The sequence below is a fragment of the Erinaceus europaeus genome, chromosome 12 (genome assembly GCF_950295315.1).
Source record: "Erinaceus europaeus chromosome 12, mEriEur2.1, whole genome shotgun sequence".
Lineage (NCBI taxonomy): Eukaryota > Metazoa > Chordata > Mammalia > Eulipotyphla > Erinaceidae > Erinaceus > Erinaceus europaeus.
In genome coordinates, this window is record NC_080173.1 from 2,648,691 (window position 1) to 2,674,321 (window position 25,631).

The window sequence follows — 25,631 nt, forward strand, 5'->3', positions numbered from 1 at the left end:
TTGCGTAACCATTATGCCATCTCCCCCCTCCTTTTTAAAAATTTATTTTGTTGAGAGAGAGAGAGAGAGAGAGAGAATGAATTACTCTGGCTCATGCGATGTCAATGATTAAATTCAGGACCTCATGTATAGGAGTCCAATACTTCATTGACTGCGCCACCTCCTGGACCTCATTTTGCCTGATTCTTAAGATAACACAGAAACCATCATTCTCTATAAATAATCACCTATCTGACAACAGCCAAACTGGATTTTTTTTTTCTGTGTAGGCTCCACTGTGCACATAACAGAATAATTGAGCATGGCCTGATTGTGAACTAGAGGGCCTGAGTCACTCAGGGCTTGATGGACAGGTACTGGGGGTGGGGTCCATGACCTATAAACAAATCACACATTTTTCTAAAGAGGGGATTCACAGTTTTTCATTTCTTCTGAAACCTCCAGGTTTAGAACTGCTGTGATGGAAAGATGGCAAGAAATGGAGTCTAAAGGATCGGATCCTCCCACCCGGGAAAGGAGAAGGCTGATGGAGGAAGATGGAATCATTCAGTCACCAGAGCACTCAGGGGCAGCTGTGCCCAGTTCTGAGGTCCTGAGGCAGAAGGCCTGCATCCCTCTACCTCAGCCACCACCAGGATGCCGTGGCGTCATGACTCAGACAGACACTTGGCCCTCATCCTGTGAATGACTCAGAAAGAGGGAGAGAGGGAAAGGACCACTCACCACTGTCAGGAAAATGACAGGGGTGGGGAACACAGGACAGGGGGTTCCTGAGAGCACCTGGAGCCTTCTTTTCATGGGCGTCTCAAGCATCTGCAGGTTCAGTTGGAGTCCCTTTTAATGGGACACCTGGCAAGCATCCACACCAGGTACCGGCTTACAGCACAGATCTAATCTAAAGGAGTCATGCCTGTGCCCTAGACTCTGCAGGCTAGCGGGGTCCGATCACTGAGGATGTGAGCGCCGAGGAAGGTTTGCCCGAGAAAGGCCAAGGAAAGTGTGAAGAAAGCGACCTCTGAACTGAACTTTAGAGCAGACCAAAAGCGGGTGGTGGGGAATAGCAAGTACCAGGACACAGGAGCATGAAATCAGGGCAATCTGGGGGACAGGCCTCTATAGGAACCAGAGCGTAGGGCTTGAGGGGCCGGGAGAGTCAAGCAGGAGGCACGGGCATACGGGTTCTTGCAAGACAAGCAGGGCTGAAAACAAAGGCTGGGGTGCTTACGGCACTTGGTAGCAGCTGATCCCTGGTGACCACTTGGTAGGAGGTTCAGGAGCAAAGTACAACCGCTGTGTGTGTGTGTGTGTGTTCTGTTGTATTTGATAAGACAGAGAGAGAAACTGAGAGAGGAGGGAAAGATAGTGAAAGAGAGAGAGAGAGAGAGAAAGATACCTGCAGCCCTGCTTCATGACTTGAAAAGCTTTCCCCCGCAGGTGGGACTGGGGGTTTGAACCCCCAGGTCCTTGCACATGGTAATGTGTGTGCTCAACCAGGCGCCACCACCCAAACCCCCTAGAGCATGATTCTAAACCAACATTTGCAGGCATCTGACAGAGGGAGGGAGTGGAAAGAAAAGGTCAAAGCGGGAGCCGGATGGTGGCGCAATGGGTTAAGTACACATAGTGGAAAGCGCATAGACCGGCATCAGGATCCTGGTTTGAGCCCCCGGCTCCCCACCTGCAGGGGGTTCGCTTCCCCTCTCTGTCTTCCCCTCCTCTCTCCATTTCTCTCTGTCCTCTCCAAAAGAATTAACAGCAATAACAACAACAATAATAACAACGATGATGATAAACAACAAGGGCAACAGAAGAGAAAAAATTTAAAAAGTAAAAATAAATAAAAAAAGAAAAGGTCAAAGAGTTGTTTACAAATCCCTTTCCCACCCCCCACCCCCCCGCAAAAAAAGAGCTACGAGCTGTGTTTGTAAAATGAGGAGAAAGACTCAGAGAATGAGGTGGGGCTGAATAAATAAATGACAGAGTGAAACTTGTGGGGGGGGGGGAGCGGGGGATGGCTCTCCAGCCAGGGGCTGGACAGGTCCTCTGAGCTGGGAGGGAAGCAGAGAGGATGGGTGGGGAAGCAGATAAGCCTGTAGCTAGGACAGAGAGGGAAGTGAAGGGAGTTCCCACCAGACAGTCCTGTTTTCTAGGTGAAGATGGAGCTGAGGTCACTTTTCTGAGGCAGGAGGCTGGGGGGTGGGCGAGACAGCACCTGAGCTGACAGAGCGAGCAGGCTAAGGGCAGGTGATACAGGCCAAGTGAGGGGCTCTGGGGGCTGAGCAAGTGATGCCTGCATCCTACCCCCCAACACCCAACGTGACTCCTACTCCAATACCTCTGTGGAGCCTTCTCCCTTTCCTCGTGTGAAACAAGGCGGGAGTCTGAGGAGTCCGAGGAGAGTGTCTCTTTCTGCTCCCAATCTGCTGTCCTGAGGTCTCTGCAGTAGACACAAAGACCTTTCTCTAGGGACTTTAGGAAGGGAGTGATTTTTCCCACTTCCATCTGAAGTGGGAGAGAATGAAGGCCTGAGAAACAGGATGCCTGGGGGCGGGCGGTGGCACAGTGTTGGTTAAGCGCACGTGGCGCAAAGCGCAAGGACTGGCGTAAGGATCCCGGTTCGAGCCCCCGGCTCCCCACCTGCAGGGAAGTCGCTTCACAGGCGGTGAAGCAGGTCTGCAGGTGTCTGTCTTTCTCTCCCCCTCTCTGTCTTCCCCTCCTCTCTCCATTTCTCTCTGTCCTATCCAACAAAGAACAACACCAACAATGGTAATAATAATAACCACACCGAGGCTACAACAACAAGGGCAACAAAAGGGGGAAAAAGTGGCCTCCAGGAGCGGTGGATTCATGGTGCAGGCACCGAGCCCAGCAATAACCCTGGAGGAAAAAAAAAAAAAAAGAAAGAAAGAAAGAAACAGGATGCCTGAGAGCAAGTGACTCAGCGAGCACAGCACATGCTCTGGGCTCCAGCCCCAGCACTTGCACAACAGTGCTGTGCTACCCCTCACAAAATAAAGAGAAACTGAATGAAACTTTAAGAGTGAGACTGGACTACAGAAACCCAGAGTGCTGGGCTCTGGTAGGACACGATCTGGACAAGAGCTGGGGGTGCTGGGTAGGCGTGAGACCTAGGCAGGTGTGCAGGAGCTCTGCTGGCAAAGGGCAGCCGGCCGAGGCTTGAGTGCTAAGATAATTGGCCTGGAGTCCTACCTACCCTCTGCCACAGAATCTCACCATCCTCACTTTACGGATTGAGGGGAAGGTTTAAAGAGGCAAAGCAAGGATTACTTTAAAGATTTGAATCGGCCTTCTAGCTCCAAAGAAACTGGCTTTGTCTAGAATTGCTTCTCACGACAATGCACAGCTGACGGGCTCTGGCTCAGACAAGTTGATTGTGAAGATAATGGGAACAGCATTTGAAGATGCATGCAAAGGGCCCAGCAGACCTGAGCAGCCAGGAGCCACAGCACCGCTGGTGAGTGGTCGCCAAGCTGTAAGCCTTGGTTCCACTGACCAGCCCCTATGTGCATCACCTCCAAAGAGCTAAGCAACCCTGGCACCCACATTCTCTGCCGGCTGCAGCGACCTCTGGCAGGGCTGTCTGTGCTGTTGGTTTTCCCTTCAATTCTCCAGGCCAGGCCAATCCCCCTCCTCCCATGCACATGGTCCCAGATGGAGCAAGATAAAACTTCCTTATCTCAAAAATGCAGAATCAGTTCTAAGGGTTAGCCAGCCAAGCCAGACAAGCAGAGACCCCCAAACACAAGCAGAAAATACTGCAAACATGTTAGAGTCTCTCTCGTGGGTAGATGGGAAACAAAATCTAGTATGTTTTAGATCATTTAAGAGAAAAAAATTATAGTGACTATAAACTAAGTTCATGAGTCTAACAAACTGATTATGTCTCATTTGTGAATAAAAACAGAGGGTTGGGATAGAAGGAAAAATAAGAAACTAGGGTCAGGTGATGGTACACCTGGTAGAGTGCACATGTTACCATGCCTTGAGACCTGAGTTCAAGCCTTGATCCTTGATCCCCACCTATAAGGGGCAAAGCTTCACATGCTGGAGCAGTGCTACACATAGCGCTCTCTCTCTCTCCCTCTCTCTCTCTCTCTCTCTCTCGATTTTATTTATTTATTAATGGGAAAGATAGGAGGAAAGAGAGAAAGAACCAGATATCACTCTGGTACATGTGCTGCTGGGGATTGAACTCAGAACCTCATGCTTGAGTGTCTAATGCTTTATCCACTGCACCAATTCCCGAACTCTCTCTCTCTTTCCCTCTACATTTTATCTCTTCTTTATCAGAAAAAAAAAAAGAAAGAGAGAGAGAAAGAAAGAAAGAGAAAAGAAAAGAAAAAATATGGTCAATGGGAGTGCTGGTTGTTCAGGCTGTAAGCCCCAGTGGCAACTCTGGTGCAAGAAAGGAAGGCAGGAAGAAAGGAAGGGAGAGAGAAGAGGAGGAAAAAATAAGAAATGAGAGTTTTCTAGTTTCACTGGGTTAGGGCACTGGCCTTGCCATGTGCATGATCCAGGTATGAGCCCTGGCACCAAATGAGCACTCCATGACACCAGGGAAGCTCCAGTACTGTGATGTCTCTCTTCTGTCTGGAAGGAAAAGTCAGCCTGAGAACAGTGAAACTGTGCACACATGAGGCCCTGGCTCCAAAGTAAAAAAAAAAAAAAAGGAAAGAAATTTATGGCAAAACAACAAAGAAACAAATGGGGAGTCACTTCTCATCACTTCCCCAATCCTGACAAACTGCTGGTCACCAGGGTCTAGAAAACACAATGCTATTTCCAGAACGCATTGATCAGGACTTGATTTAGAGCAAGCATACTGTTCTGAATCCTTCTAAAATATTGCCACAAGGCAATAAACATTAGCTCCCACTTGTGTTTTCTTTCCACACTGCTTTAAACATCAAATCCAAGGAGCTGGCATGAAGTGTTAATCATCACAGAAAACCACGATGAAGCCAAGTAGAAATGTCATCGACTTACAGTTTTCCTGCGCTTCAAGGCTTTCACCTAGAAAAGACAGGAGAATGTGTTGATTTCATGAGCTTCGTTTCTTTCTAGGTTTCAGTCATGAGGAAAGAGAATAAGAACTCACAGAGCAGGAACATCAGCAGGACTCGCAGCCACATCTTGCCTCCTCGGAGCCGACCCTGCTGCATCCTGACTGCAAAGACTTGAGGCAGTTAGGTCTGTCTTGGAGTCATGCCTCCAGGGCAGGAGACAGCAACTGAGAGCCACAGTTGAGAAATCTGTCCTGTGGAAAAAAAGAGGTCACTGTGGTGACTTCAGAGGTGCCACAGAGAAACTGGCCGCTGTGCAGGTCAGGTAATGGCGGCCATTGCTGGAAATCGGGAACAATGAGGCCTGGGCTGGCCTGATATCTCCTCAGGAAATGACTGGCCTTCCTGAGGGGCCACTGAACACAGCTGCTTTGTTTAGTTTCGGGGGATGTGGGGGGGGGGCACAAGTGACATTTGCCTTGGTGTTCCTGACCCTCCTGTCTCATCTGAGCTTGAAGCTCTGACTCATGGCAAGGTGAAAGCCTTCCTCCCTCTCCAGCCTCCACCCAAAGGGCTTCTTTATTCTCATAGTACAGTTCTAGCCCTTTCACCTTCTTGGCAAGGTCATGGGACGGGATGGACTTTTCCAGAAAATTACAGGCTCCTCAGAGAAAACTGCCAGCCAGGTCAAAATGAACCTCAGATGCAGTGGCGCTAAAGCTCTTCCTGGCAGGTTCTACCACGGGTTAAAGCACCCTGCAGGAGCCCCCTCCAACCTTCACGCCTAAACACAGACACTCCACAGTCCCTTTTACTCCCCTAGGGCCCTACAGTGGTTCCCTACTGCCCTCCAGAGAAAGCTCCCTCAGTTTCCACAGTCTGGTACTTGTCTGTGGCTCCAGCCTGGCCTTGTGCCACCTCCTTGCCTCTGCAGTCTGGTTGCAAGGATGTACAGTTCTGAGAGCACGCTGTGCAGCTATGCCCACCACAGTGCCTTCCCCTCTCTACTTTTCTGAGCACTTCAACCCATTCATCATAACTCAGTGGTTTTTTTTTTCTCTAATTTTTAGGTTTTTTTTTATCTTTGGAATATTGAATTAATAGTGATATATCAGAGTGTAAGAATAGGAGTATAGTTTCACACAGTTCTCACCACCAAAGGACTGGTTCCCCACCTCCCACCCCCATATGGTGAACCTGAAAGCCTCCCTCCCCCCAGAGTTCTTTACTTTGGTGCAATACATCAAACTCAGTTCAATATCTACTTTGTATTTCCCCTTCTGCTCTTACTTTTCAATGTCTGTCTGTGAATGAGATCATCTCATCTTCATCCTTCTCTTTCTGGCTGATCTAATTTAACATGATTCCTTTAAGTTCCATCAAAGCTGGGGTGAAGAGGGTGAATTCAGCATTTTTAATAGCTGAGTAGTATTCCACGGTGTATACAGACCACAACTTGCTCAGCCACTCATCTGTTGTTGGACACCTGGATTGCTTCCAGGTATTGACTTTTACAAATTGTGCTGCTATGAACATATGTGTACACAGATCTTTTGGATGGGTGTTCCTGTTGCCTTAGGGTCTATCCCCAGGAAAGGAATTGTAGGGTCACAGGGCAGGTCCACTTCTGGCCTTCTGAGAGTTCGCCGGACTGCTCTCCACAGGGGTTGGACCCACTGACATTCCCACCAGCAGGAGGGTTCCTTTGTCCCTACAGCCTCTCCAGCATTTGCTGCTGTTACCTTTTCTGATGTTGACATTCTCACAGCAGTGAAGTGGTATCTCATTGTTGTCTTGATTTGCATTTCTCTGACAATCAATGACTTGGAGTATTTTTCATATGTTTGTTGGCCTTTTGGATCTCTTCTATGGTGAATACTCTGTTCATATCCTCTCCCCAATTTTGGATGGGGCCATTTGTTTGTTTGTTGTTGTTGTTGTTGTTGCTGAGTTTGGTGAATTCTTTGTACATTTTTGGTTATTAGTCTCTTATCTGATGTACGGCATGCAAAGATCTTCTCCCATTCTGTAAGGAGTCTCTTTGCTTGAATGTTGATTTCTTTTGCTGTATAGAAGCTGTTCCGTTTGATACAGTCCCATTGTTTTATTTTTTGTTTTAGTCTTTCTTGCAATTGGTTTTGTATCATTGAAGATACCTATAAAACTTAGATGGGGGGGCAGGCAGTAGCATATCGAGTTAAGCACACATGGCGCAAAGTGCAAGGACCTGCTCAAGGATCCCAGTTCAAGCCCCCGGCTCCCCACCTGCAGGGGGGTCACTTCACAAGTGGTGAAGCAGGTCTGCAGGTGTCCATCTGTCTTCCCCTCCTCTTTCAATTTCTCTCTGTCCTATCCAACAACAATAAGAGCAATGACAACAATAACAATAACAAGGGCAACAAAATGTGAAAAATGGCCTCCAGAAGCAGCGGATTCATAGTGTAGGCACCAAGCCCCAGTGTTAACCCTGGATGCAGGAAAAAAAAAAAGAAGAAGGAGGAGGAGGAGGAGGAGGAGGAGAAGGAAAAGGAGAAGAAGAAGTAGAATAAGAAGAAGAAAAAGAAAGAAAGGGCCCTTAGATGGAAGAGTGCTGCCAATATTTTCCTCTAAGTATTTGATAGATTCTAGTCTAACATCCTATCTGTCGATCCATTTGGAGTTGACTTTTGTGTGCAGTGAAATGTAGTGGTTCAGTTTCACTCTTCTGCACCCATTTTTTTTCCAACACAATTTCTTGAAGAGATTCTCCTATCTCCATCTAATAGTCTGGGTGCCCACAGGTTGGAGGCCATAACTCAGTCTCAAGCAGTAACTCCTCCAGAATCCTCCCGTCTCCCCACACTGAACTGTCCTTCCCGTGTCTCCTCCCTCTTCTCGTCTTTTCTATCAGACTTGTGCTTCTACAGTGTGTCACGGTGGTCATTTCTCATCACTTCCCTAGTGGACCACTGACTGCCTAATATTAAGAACAGAGCCTGGTAACTAACATATGCTCAAAAAACAGTAGCAGAATGAATGATTGGGAGAATGAGGACAAATCAACAGTACTGACTGCATTAGTCTCTGCCTTAAATTGAGAAATTGAGAACACCAACCTGTTGAAAAGCCACCTTTTTTTTTTTTTTTTTGGATAGGACAGAGAGAAATGTAGAGAGGAGAGGAAGACAGAGAGGGGGAGAGAAAGATAGACACCTGCAGATCTACTTCACCACCTGTGAAGCGACTCCCCTGCAGGTGGGGAGCCGGGAGCTGGAACTGGGATCCTTATGCCTTAACCCGCTGTGCTACTGCCTGACCAGGATCCTTACACCGGTTCTTGCGCTTTGCACCATGTGCGCTTAACCCGGTGAGCTGCTGCCCGACTCCCCTTTATTTATTTATTTTTTTTAGTGTTTTCTCTTCTGATCATTTGATCTTTTTTTATTTTAAAAAGGAGACATTAACAAAACCATAGGATAGGAGAGGTACAACTCCACACAATTCCCACCAACAGATCTCTATATCCCCTCCCCTGATAGTTTTCCTATTCTCTATCCCTCTGGGAGTATGGACCCAGAGTCATTGTGGGTTGCAGAAGGTGAAAGGTCTGGCTTCTGTAATTGCTTCCCCACTGAACATGGGCATTGACAGGTGGATCTCCTGTCAACTCCCAGCCTGTCTGTCTTTCCCTAGTAGGGTGGGTCTCTGAGGAAGCGGAGCTCCAGGACACATTGGTGGGGTCTTCAGTCCAGGGAAGTCTGGTCAGCATCCTGCTGGCATCTGGAACCCGGTAGCTGAAAAGAGAGTTAACATACAAAGCCAAACAAACTGTTGAACAATTACGGACCTAAAGACTGGAATAGTGCAGATGAAGTGTTGGGGGGTCCTCACTGCAGACTATTGTGTACGAAAAGCCACCTTCTAATCTTGGCACAGGGTAAAGTTCAGTCCTACCTGAAAGGAGACAATAGAAACAAGACACGTGTCTGCCTGAGGGAAATACCAAGAAGTGCTGGGTTCTGGCTGGAATACAAGTCTTCTCTGGGTCAAGAGACGTTTGATAAGAGCTGTCAGGAGCAATGCAGGGATAGAGACATGAGTTTTCTGTTCTATGAGATTTTAGACTGTTTTCTTTGTCTTAAGGTTGATTTGGTTATCAACGAGAGGAACTGAGTGTGAGCCAGAACGCTACTCTGGCAGGTGCAGTGCTGGGGTCCTGCACTAGGCCCTAGCTGTGCGGTGCCTGCCCTGCCCTGTCCTCACTGAGCCTGCCCTGCCCTGTCCTCACTGAGCCACCTCTCCAGTCAGCCTGTTTATTTCCTTAGTGTGTTTTTATCTTTACTTAACTGGGCACAAATCTCTTTTCAGTTATATTATTTGCAAATATTTCCTACCTGTTTGTAATTGTTATTATTAATTACTATTATTACTAAGCCAGGGTTATCGCTGGGGGCTTGGTACCTATATGAAGAATCCACTGCTCCCAGCAAGAAAATCTGAGACAAGTAAAGTGGGAGATAAAAAGGGGGAGAGAAAGAGAGACACTTGCATCATTGCTTCACCACTTGTGAAGCTTCCCCCCTGTAAGTGGAAAGCCGGGGTTTGAACCTGGGTCCTTACGCCAGGTGACTTGTGTGCTCTACTGGGTGTGGCATGGCCTGGCCCCTGTGACTTGTTTTCTTGTTATTTATGAAAGGGAGAAAAACAGAGCGACACCACGGCATACGTGAGACTGGGGATGAAACTCGGGATCTCATGCTTTCAACCCAATGTTTTATCCACTGCTCCGTCTACCAGGGGCCACAGGCCTGCTTTCTCTGCTTAGTTTGCTGGTCTCTACTTAGTGGTCTTTTTAAATGACTTTTATGTGTTGTTAATAGTGTGTTACAAGACTGTAAGATCACACTGGGCAGCTCCACACCACACCCTCCACCAAAGTTCTGTATCCCCCCCCTTCCAAAGACTAGCACCAGACTTCTCACAAGCCTTACAGATTGCTTGCTTCTGTTTTGTTGGTGTGTGTGTGTGTGTGTGTGGCAAGTTCATGTAAATCACATCTCTAGATGTCACATGTGAGTGAAACCATGTGGTAGTTATCTTTCATCTCTGTACTTATTTCACTAAGCATAACTTAATGGTATTTTTATAAGCAGAAGTCTTACATTTTAATGAACTCTTACCAACTTTTCTTTCTTTTTTTTTTTTGCCTCCAAGGTTATTGCTGGGGCTCAGTGCCTGTACTATGAATCTATTGCTCCTGGAGAATGCTCCCCCGCCCCCATTTTATTGGATCGGACAGAGAGAAATTGAGAGAGGAAGGGAGACAGGGAGAGAGAAAGAGAGACACCTGCAGACCTGCTTCACCACTCTTGAAGCATCCCTCCTACAGGTGGGGAGCCAGGAGCTCAAACCCAGATCCTTGCACTTTGTACTATGTGCAAAGTAACCTGGTCACCAAGCCCTCTTAACTTATTTCTTCTGATGTCACCTAGCAAGATCACAAACATTTCCCTCTTAAGCTTTTAAGCTTTTAAGCGTTTTAAGCTTTTAAGCTTTTAAGCGTTTGTTTCTGCTACAAAATATGAATAAAAGTCCTTTTTGTATAGGTATATCCTGTTGTTCCAGTATCATTTATCAAAAAGACTGTCCTCTTTCTAGTAAATTTTCTTTGTACTCACTGACTTCCAATAAACAGCCAGTTATTTCACAAAAAATGGGTTTTATTTGGAAACAAGAAAAACCAATCCAATTTTAAGGAAGACCAGAACATGAAAGACTTTTTAAACTTGTAAAATGGAAACACCGACAAGACCACAGGATAAGAGGGGTACAACTCCACACAATTCCCACCACCAGAACTCTGTATCCCATCCCATCCCCTGATAGCTTTCCTATTCTTTATCCTTCTGGGAACATGGACCCAGGGTCAGTATGGGGTGCAGAAGGTGGGAGTTCCAGCTTCTGTAATTGCTTCTCTGTTGGACATAGGCGTTGGCAGGTCGATCCGTACTCCCAGGCTGGAGAGATTCTTTTTTAAGTTGAGAGGCACTGCTGTAACTGAAGAGCCTATGCAGGAAACGAGGTGCTGTCAAGTATAACAGCCTTTCCTTTGCTGGGCTGTGGCATTCTCTCACTGACTGAGTTGGTACCAGACAGGGTGGATGAGTGTCCTCCCACTGGCAACACAGCAGCCTCACTTCCTGTCTGAGATGCCAGGCATGTCTGCTCCAGCTGGTTTCTGCAGTGTGATGCATGAGAACTCTCTTCTAAGCCTCTAGTCCATCTAGATGGGACTTCTGTTACTATTTCTCACATACATTTGCTGATGACCAGTTGTCCCTGTGTGTGTATTTATTTCCAGAGGTTCTGTTCTATTCATCTGTTTGGCTGCTTTTATATACTGTTTTGATTTTTGGAGATTCATAATACATTTTAATAACAGAAAGTGTTAGTCTTCAATCTCCATCCCTTTTTATAAGTTATTTTCACTGTTAGGTTCTTTGCATTTCTCTCTCTCTTTTTTTTTTTATTCCCTCTTGCTGCCCTTTTTTAAAAATTTTTGTTGTAGATATTATTATTGTTGTTATTGATGTCGTCGTTGTTAGGAAGAAATGGAGAGAGGAGGGGAAGACAGAGGGGGAGAGAAAGACAGTCACCTATAGACCTGCTTCACTGCCTGTGAAGCGACTCCCCTGCAAGTGGGGAGGCGGGGGCTCAAATCGGGATCCTTACGCCGGTCCTTGTGCTTTGCGCCACATGCGTTTAACCCACTGCACTGGTTCATTGCATTTCTATGTAAAGTTTAAACTCAGTCTGTCATGGCAGAGCACAGGACTTGCATGAGTGAAATACCAAGTTCAGTCCCCAGCATCGCACACACCAAAGTGGTGCTCTGGTTCTCTCATTAAATTAGTAAATGTTTTTTTCTTAATCAGCTTGTCAATCTCCCACTCCCCCCCAAAAAAGGTATTCTGAGATTCTACACAGACTCTATAAATAAAATTGGGGAAAAAAATTACTTCTTTTTTCCCCCACTTTTATTTGTGATTAATAGTGGGTTACAAGATTGTAAGATTACAGTGTAATCTTCATGAGAACTTGCCCCTTCTACTTCTCATAGAAATTACTTCCTTCTCTCTCAAGCCCAGGTACGCCATAAAAACGCAACTATAAAGGAGTCAGGCGGCAGTGCAGCGGTTAAGCGCATGTGATGCGAAGTGCAAGGACCAGCATAACAATCCGGTTCGAGCCCCCGGCTCCCCACCTGCAGGGCAGTCGCTTCACAGGCGGTGAAGCAGGTCTGCAGGTGTCTATCTTTCTCTCCTCCTCTCTGTCTTCCCCTCCTCTCTCCATTTCTCTCTGTCCTATCTAACAACGACGACATCAATAACTACAACAACAATAAAAGGGCAACTAAAGGGAAAATAAATAAATATTAAAAAAATTAAAAAGAACGCAACTATATATTACCCATTATTACTTTTTATTGAAAAGATCACCATGCTCCTTATTCATTGTTTCTAAAGAGCAAGTGAATCACTTGGAATTTTATAACGGAGGGCCAAGTTGTGGTTCCCCCAGAAGAGCACACGTGCTGCCATGTGCAAGGACCTGAGTTCCAATACCTGGTCCCCACATGTAGGGGTAAGCAAAAGGAGCAGTAGAGCGACGATGCAGCCATCTCTCTCTCTCTCTCCCTCTCTCTCTCTCTCTCTCTGCCTCTCATCTTCTGTCAAAAGCAAAAGGTCACTGTGAATGGTGAAACCATGCAGGCACTGAGCCCCAATAGTGATTAGTAGTGCTCGCAGAAAAATAAATAATAAGTAAGTAAAATACTTAAAATGTATTAAATGGTATGCTTTCTATTTCACTTCTTAAAAAAAAAATACAATGATCCCACTCTTATACATAAGAAGATACATTCCAAAGCCCTGTTGATCTCAAACCAAAGCAATCAATTATTCCAGCAACAAATAGGGTTTATTTGAAGGGGAAATGTCGGAACAGATTGGAGAATGTGTCTGTGAGGGACCCACATCACTTCTTCCCTGAATCCAAGACTGGCAAGTCCCTAAATAAAACCTGGAGGCCTTCCTCTCAGCTCCAGCTGATGCCTGCAGCAAGTGGGTTTTCAGAGTTTGCTAATTTGCATATGCACGGCACCCTCTAAACACCTCCTTTAAACAGAAATCTGAACATTAATGTTCATAGCCCCCAGAGGATGCCTGGAACCGCAAATAGCAGAGGGCCCTGCATACACTGGTTTCCATAGCTGCCAACTCAAGGTCAGGTTCCGTCTTAACTTAGGCACAGTAAGAGATGAACAGCAAGACACTGGGCTGTCAGAAAAGCCACAATGTATTTTTCTAGGGGTTTCTTTTCTTTTTATATATATTTATTTATTTTCCTTTTTTGTTGTCCTTGCTTTTTATTATTGTTGTTGTTATTGATGTCATTGTTGTTGGATAGGACAGAGAGAAATGGAGAGAGGAGGGAAAGACAGAGAAGGGAGAGAAAGACAGACACCTGCAGACCTGCTTCACCGCCTGTGAAGCGACTCCCCTGCAGGTGGGGAGCCGGGGGCTCGAACCGGGATCTTTAAACCAGTCCTTACACTTTGCGCCACCTGCGCTTTACCCGCTGTGCTACCACCCAACTCCCTTTCTCTAGGGTTTTCTGTGCAAAAATGCATGATGACTTTTCCAACAACCCAAGAGAATAACTGCAACAAATTATCTCGTAAAATATATTATTGTAATTCTGTTTTCAGATCTCATGGTAACTGAAACCACAGACAGTGAAGCCTCCCTCATATAAGGAGGAGACTGCTTCTCCCTTTCTTCCTCTTGTCCTCAGTGAACTCCTTGATGAGGAAAAAAGAGAAAAAGAGGTCCCTCACTATTTCAGCTCCTTGGTAACTACTCAAGAAACTGCCCAAGACAGGGCAACCAGTCCAGTGTGACCCACAGTGCTGCTCCCTTCCCCCACCGAGAGGTCAAAAGGAACGAAGGACAGAGTGACTTCTACACCCTCTGTGCTTCTGCTTTCAGACACCAGGGAAGCAGCACATCTAATCACGGCAGTTCTGCTGCCTGCTGGAACAAAGCCCAGGAAGTGGTGTGTCTGATAGACTGGCAGTGGGGTGGGCCAGGAAGCTGAGACAGAACAGCAGGCTGCAGGCATGGCAGACCACCCCTCGACTGCATGACTGTGGCCATCAGGCAACTTCCCTGAGCCCGGGGCCCCAGCCTGTTCCATTAACCTAAGCGTCTAACGACCTGTACAGACCCCCCCCCATTTGCTGGAATTAGCAGGCACCCCAACAGGAGAATGGCCGTGAAATAATGTGCAGACCAGAAGCTGGGACTCCAGTGCTTCCTCTGCTGTGTTCTCAGGCTTATCTGCCCTCCCTCCTGCAGACAGCATGTCCACCTCTGCCCATTTCACAGGCTCATCAAGACGCTCAAGCGAATGACAGCAAGATGGCTCACGGGGAGAGTGCCTGCACTGGCACGAGTGCCGCCTAGATTTGAGCCGCGGCACCACACAGGAGGCCGCTTCAGTGCCGAGGTTCTCCTCCTGCTGTCTCTCGGAGTGAAGATGTGACCTGGAGTCACATGTGCAAGGCTCAGGTTATATACATAATCAGAGAGAGGGAGAGGGAGAGAGAACGGCAATCATTAGGTCTGATTTGGACCCCTGCCCCCCCAGTCTTAGAGGAGCTGCTCTGGTGGGGTGGGCGGTGGTGCACCTGGTCGGACACACATGTTACAATACACAAGGATTTGGGTTTGAGCCCCCGGTCCCCACTTACAGGGGGGGGAAGCTTCACAAGTGATAAAACACTGTTGCAGGTGTGTCTCTGTCTCTCTCCCCATTACCCCCTCCCTTCTCAATTTCTAGCTGTCTCTATGCAATACATACATACATACATACATACATACACAAACAAATGACAATTTTTTTTTTTTTTAAAAGGAGCTGGTCTGGCACCTCCCCTGCCTTACTAAGAGCCCATCCATGCACTGCCCTCACGAGCCCGTCACAAAGGCAGCAGAGGGGTCACCGTGGAGGCTTTGTGCTATTCCAAACCCTGCTGGCGATTGGTAACAAACTTGCATAATAACTCTCGGTCATGGGCTTTGTCTTCATGAGTCCTGTCCTCACTAATAAAAACATTTAATTAGGTCGGTAAAATGGTCGCCTTGGGTAATGGGTCACTCTGCCGTGCGATTGCCTCACGTTCAAGCTTGGCCCCCACATACAGGAGGAAGATTTGGCACTATGGACTCTCTCTTGCTCTCTCTCTCTCTTTTCCTTAATGTCTTTCTATAAAAAAAAAAATTATTGGGTTGTTGGAAAAGTCATGATGTATTTTTTTCTTTTTAATATTTATTTATTTTCCCTTTTGTTGCTCTTATTGTTTTATTGTTGTAGTTATTATTGTTGTTATTGATGTCATTGTAGTTGGATAGGACAGAGAGAAATGGAGAGAGGAGGGGAAGACAGAGAGGGGGAAACAAAGACAGACACCTGCAGACCTGCTTCACTGCCTGGGAAGCGACTCCCCTGCAGGTGGGGAGCCGGGGGCTCAAACCAGGATCCTTATGCAGGTCCTTGTGCTTTGTATCACGTGTGCTTAACCCACTGCGCTACTGCCCGACTCCCGATGTATTTTTTTCTATGCAAAAATGCATCATATCTTTTGCAATTTATTTATTTTAAAACTATTTTATTTATTTGATAGAGACAGAAATTGTGAGGGGAGGGAGAGATAGAAAGGGAGAGAGAGAGAGATGCCTGCAGCATTACTTCACCGCTTGTTAAGTTTTCCCTCTGCAAATGGGGCCAGGGGCTTGAACCTGGGTCCTTGTGCATTGTAACACGTGTGCTCAATCAGGTGTACCACCAGCCGGTGCCACATCATGACTTTCTTAATAACTCAATAATTATACGGCTAGTTACCAGATAGTTTCACTCGTGTGGAACACATATAGCTAAAGCAAATAAGCTGGGAAAAAGAAAAATATGGGCTGATCCCACTCATAAACACAAGTTGAGAAAGAAAAATGGAAACTCAAAGCAGAATCTGACTGAGTTTGGAGTGGGGCAACAAAGCAGAAATCTCTGGGTGGAGGGTGAGGGTGGATGTTCAGCTTCACTGGGGAGGGGGGGGTGACAGACCCTTGCTGGCGGGAATGGTGTTAGTATACACTCCTGTTAACTTACAGTCTACAAATTTTATTTAATTAAAAAAGAAAAGTAACTCTTACACTAGATGAAAACTGATGTTTTCTAGAGGAAAGAAGGATGAATGGGAGAAGTAGAAGAGGAGTCTTTTGGGTGGTGTGATGACACTGGAATTTCCGTAGTGGCTGCAGTGAATCTCATGTACACACAGAAATGTGGAGGTGTACCCCAGAAATTCTGTAGTATTTTAAATCAATGACAGATTAATTTAAAAAAAATTAAGAGAGGCAGAGAGAAAGTGAAAGAGACCACAGCACCAAAGCTTCCCTCAGTGTGGTGGAGGCCGGGCTCCAGCCTGCGTCACCTGCATGGCCAAGCAGTGCAATTTTCCTGGCTCAAATGCTTTCAAGTGATATTTACTCTCCTCTCCCTCCCTCCCTCTCTCTCTCTCTCTCTCTCTTCCCATCCCTGTTGTCAGAGACTGAATCTGAGACTTCAGAGCCTCAGGAATGACAGTCTTTTTGTATAACCATTATGCTATCTCCTCAAAGCCCAAATGTTTTAAACATTATGAGGGGAGGAAAGAGGGAGAGATGGGGAAAGAGAGAGAGAGGAAGAGAGAGAAAGGGAGAGAGAGAGGAAGAGAAAGGGAGAGAGAGAGAGAGAGAGAAAGGGAGAGAGAGAGGGAGAGAGGGAGAGAGAGAAAGGGAGAGAGAGAGAGAGAAAGGGAGAGAGAGAGGGAGGGAGAGAGAGGGAGGGAAAGAGAGGGAGGAAGAGAAGAGAGAGAGAGGGAGAGAGAGATATTCATATGCGACAGAGAGAGAGGCAAGCAGATTACCACTCTGGTATACACAGCACCAGGGATCAACCGACCCTCAGACATGCCAGTCTCATGCTCTACCAATTGATACATTTTCCTGGCTGCTGTCAAATTTTTTAATCATGCCTCATGAGCACATTTTAACATTTCAAGGCTGCTAATATGTTATCTTTGTCCTACGTTGGTGGCTGAGCACAGGGCATATCATGGTCCCCGTTAGGGGGGGGGAGCAGAGGCAGAAGGCAAGGCATCAACAATCTTCAGAGTCACGTCTGTTGCCTGTGAGGCAACTGGCCCTGCAGAAGGCCTTCCTGGCATCCACGTGAATCTTGAGGCAAGGACCAACTTCTCAGGAGTCTGACCTGAGCACACATAGGACCTTGTGCCCGGAAGGGTTCGCATTTAGTTGAATGATGTGTGTCATCGTCTTGAAATGGTCATTAATTTTTGCAAAAGAACCCTTGACTTTCCCCTTGGTATTGAAGGCACACACTGTATGACTGGTCCTAAAGAAGCTTTGGGCAAGAAAAGGGATGGATGAGATAATATGGGCAGGAGAAACCCCACGCCTACCAGAATCCCCTTCATCCTCAAAGTGCCGGAATCCCCATCCCTGTTTCATCACCTTTTAGTCATTGTTCGTAGCATAATGGTTCTGCAAAGAGACTCTCACGCCTGAGGCATGAAGGTCCCAGGTTCAATCCCCAGCACCACCATAAGCCAGCTGAGCAGTGCTCTGCTGTCTTTCTCTCTCTCTCCCTCTGTCTCTGTATCTGTCTCTCTGTATCTCTTGCTAAATCAATCTCCTTTTTTCTAGGAAAGAAACTCCTGGGCTCTGCTCTGTCTAGTTCCCTTCTCCCTTTGACACTGCCTCAAAGGAGAAGCCTAGACCAGAGTATGCCACTAGCTGCATATTCCCAATCACCCCTGAGACATCGCTCTTCTCGCAGTGTCCACTCTGTGAGGGTAAGCATGGACCTGGTGAGTTCCCTACAGAGCTTCTGTACCTAAGATACAGTGGGCAGGGGCTGGGTGGTGGCGCACCTAGTTGAGCACACACACTACAGTGCACAAGGACCTGGGTTCAAGCCCCTGGTCCCCACCTGCAGGGAGAAAGCTTCACAGGTGGTGAAGCAGGGCTGCAGGTGTATCTCTGTCTCTCTCCCTCTCTCTATCACCCCCTTCCTTCTCAATTTCTGGCTGCCTCTATCCAATATGTAAACAAAATTAATAAAAAATATTTTAAAGAGAGATAGAAAAACACTTAAAAAAAAGAAGAAGAAAAAAACACTGATATTTGCTAGGCAAATGCTGGAACTACTCACAGATCCCTACTAAGCACTAAGGACAAAGGTCTTCCTGACAGGCTCCCGAGAGAGTAGGGAGGCAGGAGCCCTTTCTGGTACGCTCTCCACTTTCACCCTCAGTCTAAAGTGCCACCCACCTCCAGGCAGTAGCTTGATTCAGCTTCTTGATCAAATTCTTTCCATTCTCTGACGTTTCTCTCTCCCTTCCCCTCAGCTTTGAGTCATCCAAAGATTTTATCAGATTCTTAATGCTGATCATTCACGCATTCAGTCCCAGAGGAATGACGTTAGAACCCTAGCACTCTACCAGAGACTTGCCCCGGGCTGAGCATCCAAACGCCTTTGAGAGGAAGGTTGAGCACTAGTTGACTTTCATCGACACCCTGTTTCCCCTGGAGGACGAGAGGTTTCCTCCAGAGGAAGCCTTGGATGCCCGCACATAAGCCAGCAGTGCCGGCAGACTGCGCGTACACTTAGGCGGGGACTCCTCTTGATGCCACCAAACAGCAGCGCTGATGGAGCCCGGGGGCGCGGGACAGCTCACCCGGAAGGCTGCCTGTTTTGCCATCACACTGGGGAAGCCTCCCTGTTGTGGTGTTTTTCCTCTCTATGTCTGTCTGTCTGTCTGAAAAGTCCACCCAGAGCAATGAAACCCTGGCAGTGATAAAAAAGAGAAGAGGGGAGGAGAAGGAGGGGAGGGGAGGAGTTGTTTCACTCACTCACTCTCCCTTTTCTGTTCTTTCTACCCAAGACAAAGTAGTCTTTACTCAAACAAGAGGAAACCCTAACTGAACTTTCAGAAGTTCAGGAAGAAAATGTCCCGCCAGGAACAACTCCCGGGGGTGGAGGTAGTCATCATGGTTTATCTGGAGATCAGTAGAATGAATTCTGACTTTAAAGAACAGTTTCTAGCTAGCTTATCATCAGGTTTTGATCCAAAGGTTTTATTTTTAAGTTGGCTGTTAAGCAGACGCTAAATGTACTCGAGAACAATCTGACAAAGGTTGATTCATTTCTCCGGTTGACCCTTTGGCAGTTATCAGCAACGAGGCTGGCCTGGACTGTGAACAGCCTGATGTCCATTAAGCTCACATGATCTGGGAGCATTTCTGCTCAGATTTATGGAGGGTTTAGCACTCTACTGGACTGCCCTATGACTTAGGTGCTGTAAAATAAAGAGTTTACAAGAGAGAAACGAGTCTCAGAGGTCGTACACTGGCCCAGTATCACCCAATATCACGTTTAGGTAGTAAAGTCGTTGCAACACTAGCTGACTGACACCATGCCTTAACTCATCTATCTATCTCCTCTTTCTTTCTTTCCCTTTCTTTCTCTTTCTTCCTTCCTTTCTTTCTTTCTTTTTTTCTTTCTTTCTTACCAGAACACTGCTCAGCTCTGGCTTATGGTGGTATAGGGAATTGAACCTGGGACCTCAGAGCCTCAGGCATGAGAGTCTCATTCTATAACCATTATGCTTTCCCCCCTGCCTGAGTTTACATAGTGCTTCTGGTAGCAAAACCTGTGAGGACTTCTTCAAGTGCACCCACATTAGGGAAATATTAAGCTTAGAAGAAAGACTGTAGAGACCAAAGTCTTAAGATGTTGAAATACACAGAAAATGAAATTTCTATTCACCAAGATTATTCTACGATGTAATCCTTCAATCTGCTCTATACAACTGTCTTAATGTGTCCTATTTCTTTATAGCTTCACTACCTGGCTAGACAAAATGACAGCAGATAGATACAGCCAAGTGAGAATGGCTACTTGCTAAACTAGTCTGTGGAGGCATGGGAAAGCACACAGGAAGTAGCGCTTTCAGACACAGGAAGTAGTGCTTTCAGACACACATGAGAACCGTGTCATTTAGGACTAAGCCAGGGGCCTCTACTAACATTTCTCCTCCTCCTCTTCCTTTTCCTCCCCCTCCTTCTTTTAGCATTTTTATTTATTATTGGATATAAACAGAGAAATTTAGAGGGGGAGAAAGACAGAGAGACACCTGCAGTCCACTCATGAAGCCCACCTGCAGCATTCATGAAGCTTTCCTCCTGCAGGTGGGGACCAGGGACTTGAACCCAGGTTCTTGTGCACTGTCCTGTGTGTGCTTTACCAGGCACACCACGGCCTGGCTTGTGTACCAACATTTCTTAGTATAGAGAATATAGGAAAAACATGTGGACCTACAGATGGATCCCTCACACACCTCTGCTTTGATTAGATCTATTTAAAAGAGAACCAGCCATCCAAAGAAAATGTTATAGTTATGTTTTAGGTACATGAATCTCATAGCCGCTTTATTTGTAGTTCTAGGTAGCCTAAAAAACTAGAATCAGTGCAAACACCCTTTTAACAAAATATTGAGTTATCGGAAAAGTCATGACAAATTTTTTCTGTTTTTTTTTTGTGCAGTAACATGTCATGACTTTTCTGACAAACAATAGAGCACACACTGTAGCACGGGTGAGGAGTCCCTGGCACCAGAGGGGAGCCCCATGCAGCAGGAGAAACTTCATGAATGGCAAAGTGGTGCTCTAAGCAACACACACACATACACACATACACTCGGGCACATGTGGCTGGGGGGGGTGGGCGCTGGCATACCCAATAAGTGGACTCAAACTGAGGATCTCCATCTGTCAATGCCCATGTTCAGCAGGGAAGCAATTACAGAAGCCAGGCCTTCCACCTTCTGCATCCCACAATGACCCTGGGTCCATGCTCCAAGAGGGATAAAGAACAGGAAAGCTATCAGGGGAGGGGATGGGATATGGAGTTCTGGTGGTGGGAATTGTGTGGAGTTGTACCCCTCTTATCCTGTGGTGTTTGCCAGTGTTTCCTTTTTATAAATAATTTTTTAAAAAAATTAAATAAATAAATAAAATAAAGGGGAGAAACATTCCAGATGGAAAGTGAGAGAAACATGTTGAGAGCAGGAATCATCTCAGATGCTCCAAGTAGTAAAGAGGAATTTGAACACTACAAAGATGCTCCAGAGATGTGTTGAAATGCCCAGTCTCATAAGGGAGTGTTGTCCTGCACAACTTCAAGATCAGTTCTTTTTCTTTCTTTCTTTTTTAAGTATTTTATTTACTAGAAAGATAGGAGGAGAGAGAGAAAGAACCAGATATCACTCTGGTACATGTGCTGCCGGGGACTGAACTCAGGACCTCATGCCTGAGAGCCCAATGCTTTATCCACTGTGCCACCTCCCGGACCACCCTCAAGATCAGTTCTAACAGACCACTGTCCGTGGAGCACTGCACAATGAAAGAGGCAAATGTGAGGTGTCCAGTCCCCTCCTCCCTCACAGAATGGGGTAGAGAGAGCTCCCCCTTCCCTTAGGTCAAAGAGTGTAGGTCCCTGAGGTTGGGCCAGGACTTGTCCACAGAGCCAGTGATGGGACACCAGGGCCTAGCTATGCCTCCGGACTCCATGGCTCCCTTCACTGTCTCTGGGGACCCATTCACCACACGCCCTGTGTCCTCAAATCTGAGAGCCGGTACACGTGAGCGATGCCAGGCACGCTGCACTGTCCAGGAATAGTCAGGTGCAGCCCCGGGAGAGCCAGCACTCACCAGCATTCCAACCAACAACACCTGAATCACAGGTGTGCAATCTGCCCGCACGTCCATCCCCTTCTCGTCTATTCCCATCTGCAGGCCTCCCCCCTCCAGAAGCACCTTTTTCTTTGCGTTGCACAGTGAATAGGCCTAAGCAGTGACAAGGGACTCTGCCCCGCCCATTAGCACTTCTGCCCTGTCCTCCCAGGAAGCTTTGTCTACACAAAGGGTCTTGGAGTTGAAGCTCTCTGTGGCCTAGCAAACACAATACTATCTGGGCCTGCCTGTAAGTCCATTTTTAAACCTCAGCGAGGAAGGCAGAAGGAAGGGGAAAGGGGGAAAACAGGGCCCCCCGGCTCAGCCCTGGAGACCCCATTGTTCTCATACCCTCCATTGTTCTTGGCCCCACCACTCACCCACCAGGCCCCCACCACCCCTGGGGAATCCAGTGAGATTGTTTTTCCCAAGATCGAGCTCTTCAGGTGCGAGCTGCAGTTCTTGGACAACGGTGGTGACTGTGGCATTTCTACAACAGGAAAGAGGAAGGAACTTCTGATCTGTGCATCTGTGCGGCAATGGCTTCAACAATGCGTAACCCCAACCAGCCGGTGGCAGAGAGGAAAAGAACCAGTTTCCATAGCAATAAATCACCAGGAAGTCAGCCAGAGCGGTAGCAGGGGGATTTCCCCTTCCTCTGGTCCCCTGCAAGCACATTCCCAACTCCTAGGAGCGAGTTAGAGGCCTGGCTGTGCCTTCCCCAGGCTGAGCCTCCAGAAGCAGAGGGAGAGGAGAAGGAAGTCTCGGCAAGATGGGACCTAGTAGTGAAAATGGCGCTTCTGAAAGGCACAACTGGGCACAGGTGTCTGGGCCAGCCAGGAGAGCCAGGGCCCTCTCAACCTAGGCAGCCACGTGCAGCCTTGATCGACTTATTTATAATAAGTTTTATGTGCTGTCAACAGTTTGTTACAAGATTGTAAGATTACAATGCATAGCTCCACACCACACCTGCCACCCGCTCACCTCCCAAAGATCACCACCAGAGTTCTCACAAGTCTTACAGTTTGCTTGCTTCTGTTCAGTTTGGACAGATTTTGTTTGACAAGCTCATGTGAATCGGACCTCTAGATTCCACGTAGGAGTGAAACCATCTGGTCGTTGTCTTTCATCTCTTTACTTATTTTGCTCAGCACCATCACTTTCAGTTCCATCCATTTCATCTCAAAAGACACAATATCATCTTTTTAAAAATATTTATTTATTGTGATCTGGGAGATGGTGCAGTGGATAAAGCATTGGACTCTCAAACATGAGGTCCTGAGTTCAATCACCGGCAGCGCATGTACCAGAAAGATGTCTGGTTCTTTCTCTCTCTCCTCCTATCTTTCTCATTAATAAATAAATAAAATGTTTAAAAAATAAAATATTTATTTCCTTTTTGTTGCCCTTGTTTTTATTGTTGCTGTAGTTATTATTGTTGTTATTTATGTCGTCATTGTTGGATAGCACAGAGAGAAATGGGGGGGAGAGAAAGACAGACACCTGCAGACCTGCTTTACCGCCTGTGAAGCGACTCCCTTGCAGGTGGGGAGCCGGGGGCTCGAACCTGGATCCTTATGTGGGCCCTAGTGCCTTTACATGATACTGTGTCCTAGTACTTGAATCCCACAATGTAAGTGCCATTGGCCTTCTACAACAGAAGAGCAGGCTGGGGGAGTCGGGCGGTAGCGCAGCGGGTTAAGCACACGTGGCGCAAGGCACAAGGACCGGCAAAGGATCCCGGTTCGAACCCCCAGCTCCCCACCTGCAGGGGAGTCGCTTCACAGGCGGTGAAGCAGGTCTGCAGGTGTCTATCTTTCTCTCCCCCTCTCTGTCTTCTCCTCCTCTCTCCATTTCTCTCTGTCCTATCCAACAATGACAACAACAATAATAACTACAACAACAAAACAACAAGGGCAACAAAAGGGAATAAATAAATAAAATAAATATTAAAAAAAAAAATAAAGAAAAATAAAGAAGAGCAGGCTGGTGAGAGGGAGACATGCCAGAGACAAGTTACCACATTAAGGCAGCTGCTGCAAGGCATTCTTCATCTGAGAGACCCTTCCCCTCTCCAGAATCAGACTGCTAATCTCAAAGCAAAGTTCAGTTTTGGAGAAAGAGTCTGCAATGTCATTTGCCCCAAGCCTTGTTGGTCACTCTTAGTCATGCTGCATTCTCTTGTCTCTCATCGTCAGCATATATATTGGTCCTCTGCTTAGAGTGCTGTTTCTATTTCTTTTGGTCAGCAAACTTCCGGGAAGATTGACAACTCCCTCCACCTTCCCAATGGCTCAGATGCATTGTTTTGGAGGATCTCCCAGAACTTTTTTTAAATCTTTATTTATTGGGTAGAGACAGCCAGAAATTGAGAGGAAGGAGGATATAGAGAGGAAGAGAGACACCTGCAGCCCTGCTTCACCACTCCCAAAGCTTTCCCCCTGCAGGTGGAGACTGGAGGCTCAAACCGGGGTCCTTGTGTACTGTGACATGTGCATTCAACAAGGTGTGCTACCATGCAGCCCTCCTCCAGAACCATCTTATGACAGTGTGAAGCAGCATGACACAAAGTGGTAGCGAGAAAAGGCTCTTCTAGGCTGGCGATGTAACATTCATGGACTGACTTGAGCTCTGACCTCCCACTTCCTCATAGGCCACACGGGGAAAGGACAGTGCCTGCCCCACAGCATGATGGTGGAGATTAGATTAATATTGTTGTTTAAATAAAAGTAAAGCTTTTCTTTCTGTATTCCTTTCAGTTTTCTCCTCTCCTCTCCTCTCCCTTACCATGCTTAGCCCTGGCAAACTGTAACTAGAAAGACCACCACCAGCGCAGGAAGCCATGGGAAGTCACCAGCATGGGAAACCTTTTAGACGGTCACCACAGCTTTGTCTTTCTGCGTATTGAAGTCTGCAGAGGGCAAGACCTCAAGGTCAGAAAGAATGTATGATGAAGGGCCAGGTGGTGATGCAGCTGGTTAAGCGCACATGCTACCGCGTGCAAGGACCCGGTTTGAGCCCCGCCCTGCAGGGGGGCTGCTTCACAAGCAGTGAAGGACATCTACGGGTGTCTTTCCATCTCTGTCCATACAGAAAGGGTGTCTATATAGAAAGGGTGTCCCTTTCTATCTCTCCTTTTCCTCTCAGTTTCTCTCTTTCCCATCAACTAAAATAGAAGGAGAGAGAAAGAAATACAAAGAGAAAGAAAGAGAGAGAGAGAGAGAGAAAGAAAGAAAGAAAGAAAGAAAGAAAGAAAGAAAGAAAGAAAGAAAGAAAGAAAGAAAGAAGGCAGGGGTAGATAGCATAATGGTTATGCAAACAGACTGTCATGCCTGAGGTTTCGAAGTTCCAGGTTCAATCCCCTGCACCACCTTAAACCAGAGCTGATCAGTGCGCTGGTTAAAAAGAAAAAAAAAAAAAGGCCTCCAGGAACAGTGGGTTTGTAGTGCTGGCACCCAGCCCCAACAATGACCCTGGAAGCAAAAATAATCAATGGTGGGACAGTGTCCTGGGCCTTCTTTAACACACACAGAAAAAAAAAAAAACAGAAACACTTTTCTGCTATTGAGGACATACCATCTTAAGAATCGTAAGCCCTGGAGGCCGGGCGGTAAAGCAGCAGGTTAAGCGCATGTGGCACAAAGCGCAAGAACCAGCATTAAGGGTCCCGGTTCCAGCCCCCGGCTCCCCACCTGCAAGGAAGTCGCTTCAC

At 46.9% G+C, this 25,631-nt stretch overlaps 1 protein-coding gene and 1 long non-coding RNA gene across 7 annotated transcripts in view; both read right to left on the bottom strand.

Moving 5' to 3' along the window:
- PECAM1 (platelet and endothelial cell adhesion molecule 1) overlaps nt 1–5,392 on the bottom strand; it is a 57,761-nt gene extending 52,369 nt beyond the window's left edge. For 2 of the 6 annotated variants that reach the window (XM_060202571.1, XM_060202573.1), the window contains exons 1-2: nt 5,120–5,391; nt 5,008–5,034 (exon numbers count right to left, since the gene is read on the bottom strand). In XM_060202571.1, coding sequence (XP_060058554.1) covers nt 5,008–5,034; nt 5,120–5,183 — 91 coding nt within the window. In that variant the 5' untranslated portion in view covers nt 5,184–5,391. Of the gene's footprint in view, nt 1–5,007; nt 5,035–5,119 lie in introns of all 6 variants that reach the window. The other 4 variants (XM_060202570.1, XM_060202572.1, XM_016190246.2 and 1 more) reach the window with 3 other exon arrangements.
- A 3,307-nt stretch (nt 5,393–8,699) lies between these two features.
- LOC132541811 (uncharacterized) overlaps nt 8,700–25,631 on the bottom strand; it is a 48,058-nt gene continuing 31,126 nt past the window's right edge. The window contains exon 3 of the long non-coding RNA XR_009552893.1: nt 8,700–8,797. This is a non-coding gene — a long non-coding RNA (uncharacterized LOC132541811). The remainder of the gene's footprint in view (nt 8,798–25,631) is intronic.